This window comes from Melitaea cinxia, chromosome 2, assembly GCF_905220565.1.
Source record: "Melitaea cinxia chromosome 2, ilMelCinx1.1, whole genome shotgun sequence".
Lineage (NCBI taxonomy): Eukaryota > Metazoa > Arthropoda > Insecta > Lepidoptera > Nymphalidae > Melitaea > Melitaea cinxia.
Genome location: NC_059395.1, coordinates 19,554,300 through 19,571,310, shown reverse-complemented (window position 1 = coordinate 19,571,310; position 17,011 = coordinate 19,554,300). Strand labels below are relative to the sequence as shown.

The following is a 17,011-nucleotide window of genomic DNA, read 5'->3' as shown; positions in this document are numbered from 1 at the left end:
GTTTTTATCTATACTAATCTATACTAATATTATAAAGAGAAAAATTTACAACTTTGTTTGTATGTGGGGGGTAATCTTCCCAAATACTCATCCAATCATGAAAATTTTTTCATTAACAGAAAGCTACACTATTCAGGAGTGACATAGGCTATATTTTATTGTAATTGAACAAAAAATTCAGTAAATAAGAAAAAGGTTAAAATATAAGATCAAAATGGTAAATAAAATAGCGCCATCTATCGCTATTAGAAAACAATTTATTAGTCTTTCGACGTTATTAATTCTTTCTTTTTTTAGTCTATCGACGACGTTTTCTCGATTTTTGATAGATGGCGTTGGAGCAACAATATTATTTATTTAAGTGCTATAAAATATGTTCTTTAAAGTATGTTATTTGGTTAATATAATAATAATTAACGCCCAACGAAGTGTCGACGGGTCGGCTAGTGTAATTATATTCTAATAAAAAGGTTTTACTAAAAGCTGTATACAAAATATTTAAAACTTTATTTCATCACAGTCAGAAAAAATACAATAAACATTTCTTATGTATAAATAATATAACCTACACAATAAGTTAAAGCGTTATATACAATTTACAAAGTATTATTGTTAGCAAATATAAAGTAACTAAAAAAAAACAGCAAAATAAATTATATTACAATGAACTTAACATATTGTAATGTAACATAACATGATATAACATAACGAATTCAAGTAAATTTTATCGGTACGTATAGTCTGACAGTCTTCTAAGGAGACAGCAGCCAGGCATTTCTACCAGCAGTGAGAGACAGAGGGCGCTGACTAATGTTACTATTGTTGATCCCGCGAAGTAACAAAGCTGAAATTTTATTAAATTATTTAACATTCGTTGTGTTATAAGTCTGAGTGAAATGAAGTACGAGTAAGAATAAATTTTATGGGTTTTACTGAGAGTAGTAGTAGTGATTAACGACTGTATATAATTTTTAAAGGCCCGTCGTAATGGAAAACATTAGGGGAGGCTTATGCTCAGCAGGGGGCGTCCGTGGGCTGATATGATGATGATGGTGATATAATTTTTATTCTCAAAATATTAACAGTAACAGTATAAGACAATTACGCTAAATTAGATATCGACAGTTACAATATATCAGAGAATTGTTTAATCTGTATTTTCAACCGACTTTCAAAAAAGGAGGAGGTTCTCAATTCGATTGTATTTTTAATATGTGTGTTACCTAGGGCCTTTTGACGAGGTGGACCGGTTTTTATGTTATTTATTTTAATCGAAAGATGGTACGTGCCCTGTTGTCCCATTTGAACTTAATTGGGGTCCAACAAGTACTTTTCGAGTTATATCTAATAATGGGTATTTACTTGACAATTTTTTCGTCGACTTGCTTGCTTGTTTTTTTTTAATAATAAGAATGGGGTCAAACGAGCAGACGAAGCCATCTGATGTTAAACGGCTACCGTCGACCATGGACATCGGCAACATAAGAGGAGTTGCAGGTGCGTTGCTTGTATTATACCGCATAACTTTTTATTGGGTATACCGATTTTGATGATTGTCGTTTTAAACGAAACGATGCGAGAAACGAACACTGATGATTGTTTTGTAGTTGCATTTAAATTTGATCGCATTTACTTAACTTATTTTTCGTCTACTTACGTCGTATTACTTGTCGATGTAATTGAAGTCGGTTTTTTTTTTTTGTTCGCTAACAACAACAATTATTATTATTGCACTTTGTAATCGAAATCTATAGCCTACCCCCAGACACACGACGGGCGAGCTACTTTTATCGGCCACATAGGCCAGTTCCCAGCACACACTGAAAACTTAACTGAGACTTAAACTGAGGTAGAGCACAGTAGGAATATCCCGCTCAAAATCTGGAGCAGCCCGAGTGGGGTAGTATCTTGACCTTACAGAAGATCACAGCTAAATAATACTGCTCTCAAGCAGTATTGTGTTCCTGTTGGTGAGTAAGGTGACCAGAGCTCCTGGGGGGATTGGGGATTGGGTCGGCAACGCGCTTGCGATGCCTCTGGTGTTGCAGGCGTCTATAAGCTACGGTAATCTCTTAACATCAAGTGGGCCGTACGCTTGTTTGCCGACCTAGTTATAAAAAAAAAAGTTCTTAATAAATTCCCTCCCAGCCCGAGCGAATAGACCCGCCGGACCCGAGCCGGTTGGATTACGACATCCGCGCAGGTCGCTAGGCATCTCGCTGGTGGAGCTCGCCACCGGCATGTTCCCCTACCGCGACTGCCAGAACGACTTCAGCTACGGTAATCTCTTACCATCAGGTGAGCCGTACGCTTGTTTGCCGTACCTAGTGATATAGAAAAAAAAAAAAAAAAAAGAAAAAAAAAAACTCACCAGGCAGGCGAAGTGCGAGCACAGCGCGGTGTCGGCGGCCAGCAGCAGCGGCCGCAGCAGCGCGCCGTGCAGCAGCAGCGCGCCGTAGCACAGCCGGCTGGCGCCCGCCGCGCCGCTGGCCAGCAGGCGCCGTGTTCGCGCTGGGGGGGATATCTTCTTAGGGACTTTGTACAGGCGCGACCAGCAGGCGCCGTGTTCGCGCTGGGGGGGATATCTTCTTAGGGACTTTGTACAGGCGCGACCAGCAGGCGCCGTGTTCGCGCTGGGGGGATATCTTCTTAGGGACTTTGTACAGGTGCGACCAGCAGGCGCCGTGTGCGCGCTGGGGGGGGGATATCTTCCGAGGGACTTTGTACAGGCGCGACCAGCAGGCGCCGTGTTCGCGCTGGGGGGATATCTTCTTAGGGACTTTGTACAGGCGCGACCAGCAGGCGCCGTGTTCGCGCTGGGGGGATATCTTCTTAGGGACTTTGTACAGGTGTGACCAGCAGGCGCCGTGTGCGCGCTGGGGGGGGGGGATATCTTCCGAGGGACTTTGTACAGGCGCGACCAGCAGGCGCCGTGTTCGCGCTGGGGGATATCTTCTTAGGGACTTTGTACAGGCGCGACCAGCAGGCGCCGTGTGCGCGCTGGGGGGGGGGGGATATCTTCTTAGGGACTTTGTACAGGCGCGACCAGCAGGCGCCGTGTTCGCGCTGGGGGGATATCTTCTTAGGGACTTTGTACAGGCGCGACCAGCAGGCGCCGTGTGCGCGCTGGGGGGATATCTTCTTAGGGATTTTGTACAAGCGCGACCAGTAGGCGCCGCGTGCGCGCTGGGGGGATCTTCTTAGGGGCTTTGTACAGGCAGCCGAGACTAATTCATCGTTTACGTATTCCTCATGCCCAACAGGCGACGGTCCCTACTAGAGCGGAGGGTCTAATTTGTCCCTAATAGAGACATCATTATCATCATCATTACAGCCTATACAGTCCACTGCTGGACATAGGCCTCCACAAGTTCGTTCCAAATATGGCGCGAACTCATGTGTTTTGCCCATAGTCACCACGCTGGGCAGGCGGGTTGGTGACCGCAGGGCTGGCTTTGTCGCACTGAAGACGCTGCTGCCCGTCTCCGGCCTGTCTATTTCAAACCCAGCAGTTGGATGGTTATCCCGCCACCGGTCGGCTTTTTAAGTTCCAAGGTGGTAGCGGAACTGTGTTATCCCTTAGTCGCCTCTTACGACACACGCGGAAAGAGAGGGGGTGGCTATATTCTTCAGTACCGTAGTCACACAGTACGTAATAATAGTAATAGAGACAACGTGGTACAAAATATTTTGGTATTTAGTTCAGCAGGCGATGGGTTCTTGGTGGGGAGGGTTGTTTTCCAATTTTTTTAAAAAAATCAAGGCAAAGTAACGTTAAATAATACGGTGCTTATCAGACCTATTTCATTCAAAAGTAATTTCATAATATTTTATTCTTAATTTTGTTGATGAAATGTTTTGTAAGCAAGACAAAAAAAGCCAAGAATTCTGAACTGTTCTAGAATTTTGTGGTCAGTGTAATTTACCTATTAACACGGGCGTTACCCTAGGGCCAAAAGGGCCACGGCACGGGATACCCTGAGAGGGGCGGCGCAATCCTAGCAAAAGGAATGGCTCAAGCCGAGCATATGTACTAGGGATGTCTTAAATAAAGTCAAGCAAAAAACATTGCGGATAAATATATTGCGTGCCTTTTGCACGATGAATAGATGGAAGCGGCAACCCATAAAAAGATCAACCAAAATATAATGCATAAAGTTTAGTTCACGTTATATAGGTACAAGTTACGGAAAAGGAACATCCCTAATACATACGCCACTTTTACTTTATTCGAGTAATTTATGGGGCGGCAACTTTATTGACCCGGGGCGCTGAATTTTAAAATATGCGACTGCTTACTGATACTATTTAAAGTTTCCCAAAAAAGATTTGTAACCAACTAACCACATACCTGCCATACACATTACTACAACCAGAAAAGTTAGTACGAAACTTTAACGACATAAAAAATTAGCAAAATCATAATTTTTTATAATAAAATTACTGTTCGTACTTTAAGGAACCCTCAATTTTACCGAAGTCCAGGCAAACTAATGAATACAGAATAAATGACGATATAGTCTCACCAGAATATTTAGTAGCGCAGACGAATGTAGGCCATAATAGAGCAACCGGCCAGGTGAGATGTATCCAGGCGGAAATCCAGGTGGTATCCACTAGTGGTAGAGTTAAAGAGGCCGTCAATGTGATCACTGTCGCCGCCCAGAAACAATACGAGGTTATCTGGACAAAAACCAAATAAGTTGTCTGTTAGAAGAATTAGGAAAGAAAACTGGTTAAGTAACCATATGATAAGTAAACATAGTCTGACAATTCACCCACTTCACTTCGGCCTGGCGCAGTCCACTGTTGGACATATGATGAACTCATAGTCCGACAATTAGTGACATTGAAAGTATTAAATATAAATTTAAATTAAATCCTAATTTTACTATTATTCGCAATTATCAACCAGTTTCAACGTTTTGCTAATTATATAATGACAACATTAAATATATTAAGATTTACTCCAACCATCCAAAACAAAAAAAGGATCATTCATTCTATTATTTGTTTGATAGCCACTTGTGCCAAAATAACACCTATGATCGGCAATACCAGCTGTCCAGAGTGTGCCCAACAGAAAAAAAAATACACTTAGAGAACTAAGCACTGGGTTGTGGACTGGGAGCCAAGGTTCCAGATAGTCCAGCACTCGCCGTAGAAACTGAGCCCTGACTTGTAACCCAACTGAGAGCCAGGGTTCCAAATAATATCTCTCATCATGAAAGTTGAGCCCTGGCTTGTAAGCCAACTGGGAGTTAGAGTTCAAACAGTCAATCTCCCATCATGAAAGTTGAGCCCTGACTTGTAAACCAGCCGGCAGCCAGGGTTCCAAAGAGTAAATCACTCACCGTGGAAACGCCGCAGTCTCCAGCCGCAGCGTGCAGCAGCGCGCCGGCCGCCGCGCCCGACACGTACGGCACCGCGCGAGCCCACGGACGGTTTATTATAATCGAGTATAGTGCGAATGCGTTGGGAACCCTGGAATGTTACTCTACATTTAGTCAATTAAAAAAAACGCCGCGTTGGCGCAACGGTTACAGCCATGGATTGTACCCGTTGCGCAGGCGGTTGCGGGTTCGTTCACATGACAAACATTTGTATTAACCGTACAGGTGTTTGCCGTGGTCTGGGTTTTTGTGCAGTGTGGGTCTCCCCACCGTGCCTCGGAGAGCACGTTAAGCCGGTCCCGATTGTTATCATGTACACCTGATAGCGATCGTTACTCGTAGTAGGGAATATATCCGCCAATCCGCATTGGAGCAGCGTGGTGGATTAGGCTCTGACCTCTGGCCTATACCCAGTAGTGGGATATTACAGGCTGAAGCGAGAATTAAAAAAAAGTATATATGTAATTTTCGTCATTTTTTTTTTACTTATATTTTTTTTTTTTTTTTTTTTTTTTTTGAATCACACTGGAAATAATTTTAGATATTTTATGAGAAAAAATTACATAATAGTTTAATAATGAAAAAATTTCGTAACATAAGTTATAACTTTTATTTTAGATTTAAATATGTGTGGTCTCTAAAAAAATTTTTCTGCATTTTATAAATAAAAGGTGAAATTTTTTGAACATAGATTGCGTAATTTAGATTTTTAACGAAATTAAAATTGAAAAGTTAAACTTAAGCAGTCTTTATCTTTGTGGTGTTTTTTTAATCTTTTATTTGAATTAAGACGGCTCTAAATATAATTTAACACATTTTATAACTACAAGTGATAATCAAATGGTGCAATTTACAATCGCTGAAGAAGTGCATAGCATAATATCAAATATTAAAAAAAATAAAATAAAATGGATAGACCCAACCAATATAAAAGTACATGAATTTTAAATTCCAATATAAAAAGATCATTAAAAGTAAAACAACTTAGAAAATAACAATGTTAACGTACCGTTGTCCAAAATCCGAATAAGCAGTAATGACATCATACGCTGTCGTACCAAACAGTAACGATATCGCCAACGCCGCCGTGATCTTCCGCTTTTTGTTCGCTACTAACAAGCACAGCAGAGCACCAAACATATGTAATTGTGTCTCTGCTGACAAGTACCAGGATATCTGCATGCACTGGCAAATTACAAATACAGTATTTTAATAAATTATTTTTTCTTTGATTATATCAAAAATTCAAAATTAATAAAATCATAAATTAAGTATAAAGTTATTTTTATTGTAATTTTATCTAGTAATTGACGCATACTTAAAACAGCAATAGGTACGCAGTAAACAAGGTGCAGTACGAAAGCCTCTGTGAAAGGTTTTTAGTTTATATGAAATAGTTATGATAAGATGATGCGTATCACAATTTGTGCCATATTTTCTGACGATTTTTACCGCATTACGTTCAGTTTATGCGCAAATTAATTAAACAAAGATACGCCATGAAATTATAATATTATTTCAAATCAAAGTCGAACCTGTTCCTCTCGAGGATACAAAGTAGTCAAGTACAGAAGATTTCTCCACCAGTAACTGTCACAATTGACGTAGTCGCGTTCAGGCAGCGACAGCACGGCGGTATCGCGCGACACTCGCGCGAGGACTGACGTCAGGAATATTGTATACAGGTATGGAGGTAGCAACCTGGATTAATAACTCCATATGAAACTAGTAAACTACATTTTAGTCACCTTTAAGTCCCTAAAGTTTTGGCCAAAAGCACCTGTTGCTAATAAAGATTCTATTGTATTCCATAAATCAATATAACAAAGTACACCATAGTTAAGACAGATAATCGAGTAACTTATCATTCATCATTTCAGTCTAACACAGTCCACTGCTGGACATACGTCTTCACAAATTCACGCCAAAAATTGCGTGAACTCATCTGTTTTGCCCATAGTCACCACGCTGGGCAGGCGGGTTGGTGACCGCAGGGCTTTGTCGCACCGAAGACGCTGCTGCCCGTCATCGACCTGTGTATTTCAAAGCCAGCAGTTGGATGGTTATCCCGCCATCGGTCAACTAAGTAACTTATAAGTTACTGTAACTAAAACTGTTGACACAATTATAATCCTATATATCCATCGAAATTAAATACTGTTAAGACGACAAATATTTTAATTCAGTTTCCGTTTCTGATTGCATTTATTATTCTCAACTTACTTAAGTATTTGATTGCAATAAGGTGGCAGAAAACAAGGCCAATTAACTTACCTCAGAGCTCTATTGGTAATGAAGCATAGAAGCTGTAGTGTCTGGCCACAAAGACCGCTCAAGTTAACCAATTCTTTAGCGGAGTAGCGACTCTTCAAGTAAAAGAAGTGCTGGGCGCTGAATAGGCCGCTACAACGTCATATAAATATATTTAAAAATCAAATTTTTATATAACATATAGAAAATAGATTTTAGATTAGCATGGTTACTTCTATTACGAAAATTATTCGACGAGACATTCGTTGTTGTCGTGTGTTGTTGAGATTGTCGTGATCAAGACATTCGAAGTCAATTTCGAAATATCGAGCTCCGCAAAGCGAAAATAATAAACATGGTAAATATCCCGTTTTCGAATAATTTTCGTATATAGAATATAGGAACAAAAATTAAATGTTTCAAAGGTAACTATGAACAAGGTTCAGATTTTGTTGTGTCGAATACAGATTCTAAAACCCTAACAACATTGACATTATAATGAAAATTTAAGTAGACTTGACAATTTAATTTACCTCACAAAAAACAATGTATCGAACGCAAGAGTTCCAGTCGATAATATATAATAAACATTATTATGGTCACTGACATCCCCGCCGTTTTCTAAAACAAGATAATAATGAAAACACACTAATTCTTACTATTTAATACGAAAAAAAGGTAATTTTGTATTACAATATTTTAGCTCACCGGCAATAGTGTTAACTGTGACGGAAACGTGCACAAAAATGATCCACAAAACTGCAAATATCTTCAAAGCGTGAACCGTAGCTAGGTCTTTGTTCGCCATCGTCGTATTAAAAATCCTCATCCAGCTATGTTTCAAGGAGAAACTCAGCAGTAAACTTTTCCAAAGACTATCTTTCTTCTTGAACTCCGTCGTGATACTTGTGCACGAATTGTACTTGACTCTCGGGCAAGGGGGGATATTATGTATTTGCATCGGATTCACGCATTGCTTTTTGTATTTCCCACATCTCTTGCAACTCGTTTTTCCTTCCGCGGCCATTACGTCGAGCGTAACCGACGGAGGCATCGCCTTCTCTCTCATCGCTTTCTTGAATTCATTGAAATTCTTTATCGATAGCGTCTCCACTGCTTTCGTATCTAAAGCGCTTTTAGCTTTAAGAACGTTATCTCTCTTTTCCTCTACGATTTTCTTCTCACAATTGTATTGTTGCAAATCGAAACTCGTTTCCTTATTGTCGGCTTTCAATTTAACTAATTTTAAGTCTACTACTGTAGCTATCATGGTCAGTATTATGAGTGTTATGGTTATTAGTATGAGTGTTACAGCTCCGATGTCTGTTTTGATATCGTACGAGCTCTCTACGTGTCTCAGGGAGATAATTTTGATTGATCTGGAGACGGTTCTATTGCTTTTCAAATTATCATTAAGCATAATGGAAAAATTAATTATAGACAGTACATCCTCCGCTGCACACGATCGCGGGAGACACAGACCGAGTGTGATTTTATATGACTGCAATTTTGAAACACATTTTATGAATAAATTTTTAGTCACAATTCGCTAAATTGCTAAATTAGGACACTATAACTTTGTGTTATAAAAACAGATTTCCACACAAGTTACAAAGTAAAATAATTTTTATATTTATTTCACGTATGGAGTATTGATGTTCTGAACCTTTTAAACAGTATTTTGGGTTGAAAAGCATTCTACATCTAACTCAAAATTCTAAGAAGTATAATATAAGGACAGCTATAATACTAGTCTGAATTCAACTTGCGAGGATTATTGAGACTTACCTTAGGCATAGTAAACTTAGTAATGTTAAGCATGATCTGGAGAGTGGTATATGATAAGGAGACTGGAGCTTCGTTATCAGCGTCAACCACACGGCGCATCAGCTCATCGCGCTGTAACAGCGAGCGCCACTCCTCGATATCTAGATATTTTAGAACCTTTACTATTACTACATTTAGGTACTATTGACGACGCGTGAGTGCAACGGCTATAGCACTATCTTGTGGTTATTATTAGTCAAGTGTGTGTGTAGTCTGGGTATATGTGCAGTCCTTGTGGGTTTCCCCACCGTGCCTCGGAGAGCACGTTAAGCCGTCGGTACCCGTTGTTATCATGTACACCTGATAGCGATCGTTACTCGTAGTTGGGAATATACCCGCCAACCCGCATTGGAGCAGCGTGGTGGATTAAGCTCTGATCCTTCTCCTACACGGAGAAAGAGGCTTATGCCTACTAGTGGGATAATACAGGATGAAGCGTGAAGCGTGAGATGTGTGTGCTTCCGGACTCTCGACACAAGTGTAAAGTGGCAAGTCCTAGTGGGAGACAATAAGTGTATGCCGTTGATTTATTAAAACATGGATCCTAAAGATGTAATTGACTACGAATAATCGAGTGCACGTAACTATAAAGGATGGTGACAAAATGTTACTCTTTAAAATGCCTAATCTAAATTAGTTTAAGTTTACAAGGGTCTATTATATCTCTAAAAGCTGTATTCACAAGCTGCGCTCCAGAATCATTATTTATTTATTTTATTTATTTACTAGCTGACTCGGCAAACGTTGTCTTGCCCCTAAACGCTATTTAAAAATAGGGGTTGGTGGTAGAACGGTGAAAATTTAGGGCTGTATGTATTTTTCAATGCCAAATCATAATAAAATAAAAAATAACTAATTTATCTAAAAATTAAAAAAAGAATTAGGGGTTGGCTACCCTTAACATTTAGGGGGATGAAAAATTGATATTGTTCGATTCTCAGACCTATCCAATATGCACACATTTCATAAGAATCGATCAAGCCGTTTCGGAAGAGTTTAACTACAAACACCGCGACACGAGAATTTTATATATTAGATTACAGCCATATCAACAGCATTACAAACATTGCATTACAATAAGTCGTTCTATACAATATTAAGGTAGTATCTATGTCATTTAAAGGTATGTACATAACTCTTAATTAATTAATGTTGATTAATATAAGGAAAAAAAATACTAAAAAAATGTGAATTTACGTTACATACTCTCGCACAATAGGTAATATGTTTAAGCAGTAAGTTTTTTTTCTAAGGCTAGAGATTCGCTTCACCCTGTAATGTCCCACTGCTGGGCATAGGCCTCTTTCCCCTTCTAGGAGAAGGTTCAGAGCTTAATCCACCACGCTGCTCCAATGCGGGAAGGTTAAAGATTGAATCATTAAAAATATCTAAGTATAGCCTAACATTAACGTGGAGAGTCGGTTGAACTTAGAGCATATTTGCTGTATTGGAAAACCCTTGTATAAATTATAAATCGTCTTGCACTGAAGCCTCAAAGTGCTAAAGCGACTCTACCAGAAAACGCAACAATGAAAATTGGTATAACCTTTCCACCAATATTTGGAAAGTTTTATGCTTCTACTTATCTTAAGAGGTTTTTTTAAGTAAAACTTCTTTGGAAGCGTTGTGATTTGAAACTTGATGAAACGAAAATGCTTTGCGATAAAGAAACAAACAAATAAATGTTTAGGATTAAGTTGGCGAGAGAACGAGATAGAATACATTACACAGTATTTTATATTGAAATTATTGCTGACAAAAGCCTACGAAAGACTACTTTCAGGAGTTTCTGTGTGTGAATTACACACACACACACACACTTTTTCTAGAGTTGTTGCATTTCCAATAAATAGAAAGTTACTTCGCTTCAATTTTAATTATTCAGTTAATAGTCAGTGAACCGTAAGGCATTGCATGCGTCAACTTAAGTTAACGCAACAGTCAACTTTACATACATACGTTATCATAAAAAAATACCAAAACACGACAAACTTACACTTAACTTACAAATAAATAATAATAAACAGTAGGGTAAAGCAGGAAAATTCCTGCTTAAAATACGGAGCAGCTCGACTGGGGTAGTTCCTCGACCTTATAAAAGATCACAGCTAAATAATACTGTTTTTAAGCAGTTTTTTGTTCCTGTTGGTGAGTAAGGTGACCAGAGCTTGTGGGGGGAATAGGGAATAGGTTCAGTAACACGCTTGCGATGTTTCCAGTGTATGCAGACGTTTATAAGCCACGGTAGTCAGGTAAGCTATACGCTTGTTTGCCCACCTAGCTATTAAAAAATTTTTTTTATCGATCGTTAATTAGCAAAAGCAGATTCAAAGAGACATATCTCCGTTGCTTTTCCACGATTCCATTTATGACAATGTTGAAATTTGTTTGTGTTTCAAAACCTGTGTCCTTCCGTTTTTTCAAATATGTCGGTTACTTTTTACAGTTAAGGAGCCGTAATGTCCTCCTTTTTAATTTTTTACTTATTCGGCTATGATATGCCTACATGTATCTTTGCCCCTAAATGGGAGAACATATGTTTCGACAAACTTAAGTTTGTCCCTTGTGTGTAATTAAGTTTTATATCATATTAGAATAGTATTTAGATTTGAAATAAATAAAATTGGCGCCAAGCGCTAGTAGAACGTTCCAAAAATTTTATTCAAAAGAATTTAAATTGAAGATGTCGACTTTTGAAAATTATCTCCTGCATTAGAATTATCACTTTCATTTTTTTTTTTCGAGAAGCGAAAATGACATAGATTTTATCGTTCAAGCGATCTGTTATTTAATAGCAACAGTAGATCAATGGCCGGCGAGCGAACGAACGTACGGCTGAATAAAATTATAATTTACATAACATTACGATGCGTATTATGCAATGTCTAGTTTATGAATCTCGTAATATATGTATGTAAACTAAATGAATGAATTTAAAAGATGTTATTAAAATTCGTGTTCCGTATTCTAAAAGTAGAACACTTAAAATGTTTTCCTTATTATGTTTATTTGAGGACCTATCCGTAGAAATCTTTTTAGTATAATTTTAAGCGTAAAGCTAGCTCAAATTTTAGAGCAGTCTGTACATATATCAACTTTGTGCTTGCCACACAATTGTATACTTCCTTTGTTTTATAATAACAAAAACTATCATCTTTACGTTTTTTTAGCTCTAGTTCTACTGCTTGGTGTTCATTACTTAAGTCAATAGAATTGATTTTATATATATTTGTAAAGATCGTTTCAAACTCGGAGCTTCTAGTCTCTGGATGGAGAATCCAGGAGCCTCGACCAAATCTGTGCCTAATCGCTTCATTGATTCTGGTGCGAATGATGTTCAAAGCTGGAGTATTGTGAGATAACCGATTTATTAAAATAGTTAATATTGCTCAAAATTGCTAGTTTGCTAAACATAATCAGCATAAGATGATGGATCAACTTCTGCCGCAGTGGTTGAGTTGGTTTGTTCAGACCAAGTAGCAGTTAAAAATAAACATCTCCAATAATAAAATAACTCGCATCTCCGCAAATCAACCTAATAGACAACAACCCTGTCATTCTCAGTTTCAGAGGCTGAATCGTTCAGAGACAATATTTCTGACTTAAAAATGTCAAAATTATTTCACTGTTTAGTCTTTAAGAACCAGACACATTTTAACTTAAAATAACGCTGAAATAAGACACAAAAAATGTTAAAAATAAGCAAACCAGATTTAAACAAACTTAGTTAAAAGTTACACAAAGCCTAAACATACGTCTCGCAGGCTCAACTACTAAATTAGCTAAAGAACAACGCACCATAGCTGTAACCGCTATAAAGAATTTAAAAAATTTCGGATTTGTATACGCTTCGCAGGTGTAGATTAGGCTTCTAGGGTTAAATCGTTACGAAAAATCGATATTATTAATATTATCGATAAATATTTTCGCAGTGTAAAGGTATAAATAACTCTTAATAAATCATTCGGCCAGTTCCGGAAGATTTCGAAATATATGTTGTATCAAGGAAATCATTATATTGGCGCTTTAGATCACCAATTCACCTCCAATGAGGTTGATTAAATTGAGGTTACACTATATGAAAACTGATGAGAAAAATATGAACTATAAACCTACATATTGCATTTATTCTGAGGCTTACGTAATTATTTTAATGTTTTGCATAGTATTAAATCATATTTAGAAAATGTTGCCGCGCCCATATTTATATACTGACAGGTCATAACTTTTTTTTTAAGCTTTTACTAACTTCATCTCACATTAGGGTTTACAGAGGTCATAGATTTTTTTTTAAGCTTTTACTAACTTCATCTCACATTAGTGTTTACAGTTTAAAACTAAAATCAACGAACAAATAATATAATAATACTCACTTCCCCCGAACTCTTTCTCTCTCCTCAAGAGCGCGTTAAGATATTCTCCGCTATAGAACTCTCCCCATGTTTCATTTGTTTCCTTTGGTTTGCGGCTTGCATCCTGGACAGTTAATATGGAAGCAATTTAAAAAACATATGTCAAAAGTAAGTTTTTATAAGCTGTAGTAATAAATATGTGCATCCACGTTACAGAACTTTTTGTAGAGCAAGGGTTTTTTTCAAATTAAGACATTGGCATTGGAGAGGCACGACATTTAACGTATGCGATTTTTTTTATCGTGTTTCTTAATTGCTTTCACTGTTTATACGTTGACTATTAATTGAAAAAAATATAAGTAGCCTTTCATTAAAGATATTTTTATGTAGTACGACGAGAGAATATCGCAGTTAGGTAAAGCTACTACGCTTTAGAAATATTTGTATAGGCCGTATATATATCTTGATGAAATAGTACCCTTAGCACGTATTAACCCTAGAGCCAAAATGACATGACCCGGAGCGGTATTCTGAGAAAATCGGCGCAAGCCGAGCATACGTACTAGGGTTAATCGATTTTCACAAGAATCAACAATTTTGTTGTTACAATCGATTTGTTGTAATTTCAGTTGTTACTTTCAGTATTTCAATTTCTTTATAACAGAATATACCAATATTTACGGAACAGGTTCCCTAAAAAAAGTTCTGCCACAAAATTAAAAATCAATCGATAGTTTTATAAAAAACTGTGTGGTTACAGCAGCAAAGAATATAGCCCCCCCCCCCCCTGCCCCTGGGTGTCGTAAGAGGCGACTAAGGATAACACGTACATTTTCACTACCACTTTGGAACTTAAAAGGCCGACCGATGGCGGGATAACTATCCAACTGCTGGCTTTGAAATACACAGGCCGAAGACGGGCAGCAGCATCTTCGGTGCGACAAAGCTAGCTCTGCGGGCACCAACCCGCCTGCCCAGCGTGGTGACTATGGGCAAAACACATGAGTTCACGCCATTTTTGGCGCGAACTTGTGAAGACCTATGTCCAGCAGTGGACTGCGATAGGTTGATGTGTGTGTGTGTGTGTGTGTGAGTTTTATAAATTGATTGTTTTCCGAAATGTCACAGCCCTCCTAATACATACGCTGCTTTTGCCTTTTTATCTTAATTTATGGGGCAGCAAACTTTATTGGTCCTGGGCGCTCAATCTTAAAGTACGCCACTGACTATTAGTTAAAAATATACTTACCAAAAGGAGACATTGTTCTTTAGACCCTAGCCAGAAGCTACGTCCTTCGAATAATCCAGACTGGTAACGTCCAGAAGCATCCGCAGCTAAAGAAAATAATACTATGTTTTATTTACCTAATAGATTGATTGATTCAGCCTGTAATGTCCCACAGCTGGGCATAGCCTTTTATCTCGGGTACTTTATGAATCCAAATCAAAAAAATTTAGGTTGCATAATTACTTTTTAGTATAGTAATCAGAAATCGAACTTATTTTTATTTTTACGTAGGTATTTACTTGTACAGACCAATAGTAATTTTTTTGTACTGTAAATTTTGTTGATAATAATTCTACAAATTATTTTTAAGAAGGTCAAATTAGTAATAAAAAAGAAGTTTCATAAAACTTTCAACTATCTACTGTAGCAATAAATAGTGAATTAAAAAAATGCGCGCGAATATTAAGACACTTATCAAAACTCGTAATATCCTTAGTGGTTTTTACTTGCTATTGTTATATAATTACAATGGATATCTTCTTTGCCAAAATGATAAATATATAACTTAAAAATAAACATTAAAATGCTATCAATATTGTTTTTGGCGCCAGTCTTGAAGAACTTTCAGCTTTGAAAGCGAAACTCAACAACTATAAAGGATTGTGGATATTACCTATCTCATCAAGACAAAGAATTCTTGAAATTAGAGACAAGCTTTTCAGAAATAAATTACTGACTTTCAATACATCATACCTACATCCGGTGAGAATGCTCTACCGTTTTTTTCTCTCGTATTTTAAGGAATTTGAAATATAAGCATAAACCTATTTTATAACGGAAGACTTTAGCTTAAATAAAAATAATGAACAAGTTTCGCAAATAATCAAACAGAGAAAAAAATGTTTTTTATTGGGTGACAAACAAGTCTGTAAAGTTTTGTTTTCAATGCTACGTATGCATTTATATTATATTACATTTCATTGTATGAAAATATTTAATCACTATTCTACTATACACTATACTTTAAATACATTAAAAAAGATAGACGGTTTTTTTCAAAAAATAAATATAAGCAAAGGTAACATAGAAATAAAGACTTATTAAACGCAATAGATTTTTAATATAACAACCAAGTCCGAGAAATAAATGTAATTGTTGTTCTGATTTAAATTATCATAATTTGATGTTGGTTATATAACTAAAAAAACTCAGAAATTCATGAACGAATCTCTAACAAAAAATATTTGATTGTTACGAGATATTGAATTATTCGTAACGATTATTAACAGAGTGATAATTAGTTCGTTTTTTTTAAAGATCATGAAAGTTGTTTGCGTTAACTTATCGTGCTAATATTATATCTATTACACGGTAATAAGTGCACAGAGCAAGAAATGAGTCGTTGACATCATAATACGACAATTATTGCATTAATTGAGAATGAAAACTTGCGAGAGAAGAAACCTTGAGATGAAACGATGCGTGTGATTCCCATCGCTATTTAAATTATTTGATGCAGTATTTCCTAATGTTTTATTAGGAATATTCAAAGTATGTAAGATTCGTTTGTACAAAAAAATTTATAGCACTTTGCTTTTTTGTATTTATTAAAAATTTACAAACTTACCTCTGTACGCCCAGGATCGACCCTCAGCCAAATCTTTCAAGAAAACGCTCATGTCGTCCCAGCATAAATGTTCAATATTTAAATGAATATTATTTTTAATTTTCGGCCAAACGTACGCCAAAAACGATGGATCAAAAATTATGAACAAATTTTCCATTAGCTCACCGCGGGAACGAAAACTTTTTCCGAATTTCAACGGTTCATTTTTAAATCCCCCGATGTTTTGTCGTGTCTGCACTTTAGCACTTTGAGCGAGGATAAAAAAAGTTAATAGCACTATGATCACTGTCAACTTCATTTTGTCATAATCAAGTTTTATTTTTTTACGATTTAT

The 17,011-nt window shown here is 37.2% G+C and overlaps 1 protein-coding gene across 1 annotated transcript; it reads right to left on the bottom strand.

Moving 5' to 3' along the window:
* Window positions 1–491: 491 nt before the first annotated feature.
* On the bottom strand, window positions 492–16,975 carry LOC123662540. Its single transcript, XM_045597385.1, has 13 exons — window positions 16,678–16,975; window positions 15,072–15,157; window positions 13,844–13,946; window positions 9,432–9,571; window positions 8,352–9,144; window positions 8,177–8,264; window positions 7,668–7,796; window positions 6,929–7,094; window positions 6,403–6,578; window positions 5,355–5,484; window positions 4,527–4,683; window positions 2,372–2,511; window positions 492–844 (listed from the first exon to the last, which is right to left on the bottom strand). Exons 1-13 carry the CDS (start codon window positions 16,973–16,975, stop codon window positions 725–727), a joined length of 2,526 nt encoding a protein of 841 aa, XP_045453341.1. The 3' UTR covers window positions 492–724.
* Between the last annotated feature and the right edge of the window lie 36 nt (window positions 16,976–17,011).

Bases quoted from the DNA above. Each gene is read 5' to 3' on its own strand.
- LOC123662540 (XM_045597385.1), bottom strand. From the start codon at position 16,975: ATGAAGTTGACAGTGATCATAGTGCTATTAACTTTTTTTATCCTCGCT. The intron at 7,797-8,176 runs GTAAATTAAATT...ATGACGTTGTAG, and splicing joins GATACATTGTTTTTTGTGAG to CGGCCTATTCAGCGCCCAGC. The intron at 2,512-4,526 runs GTGAGACTATAT...TATCCCCCCCAG, and splicing joins CTGCGCTACTAAATATTCTG to CGCGAACACGGCGCCTGCTG.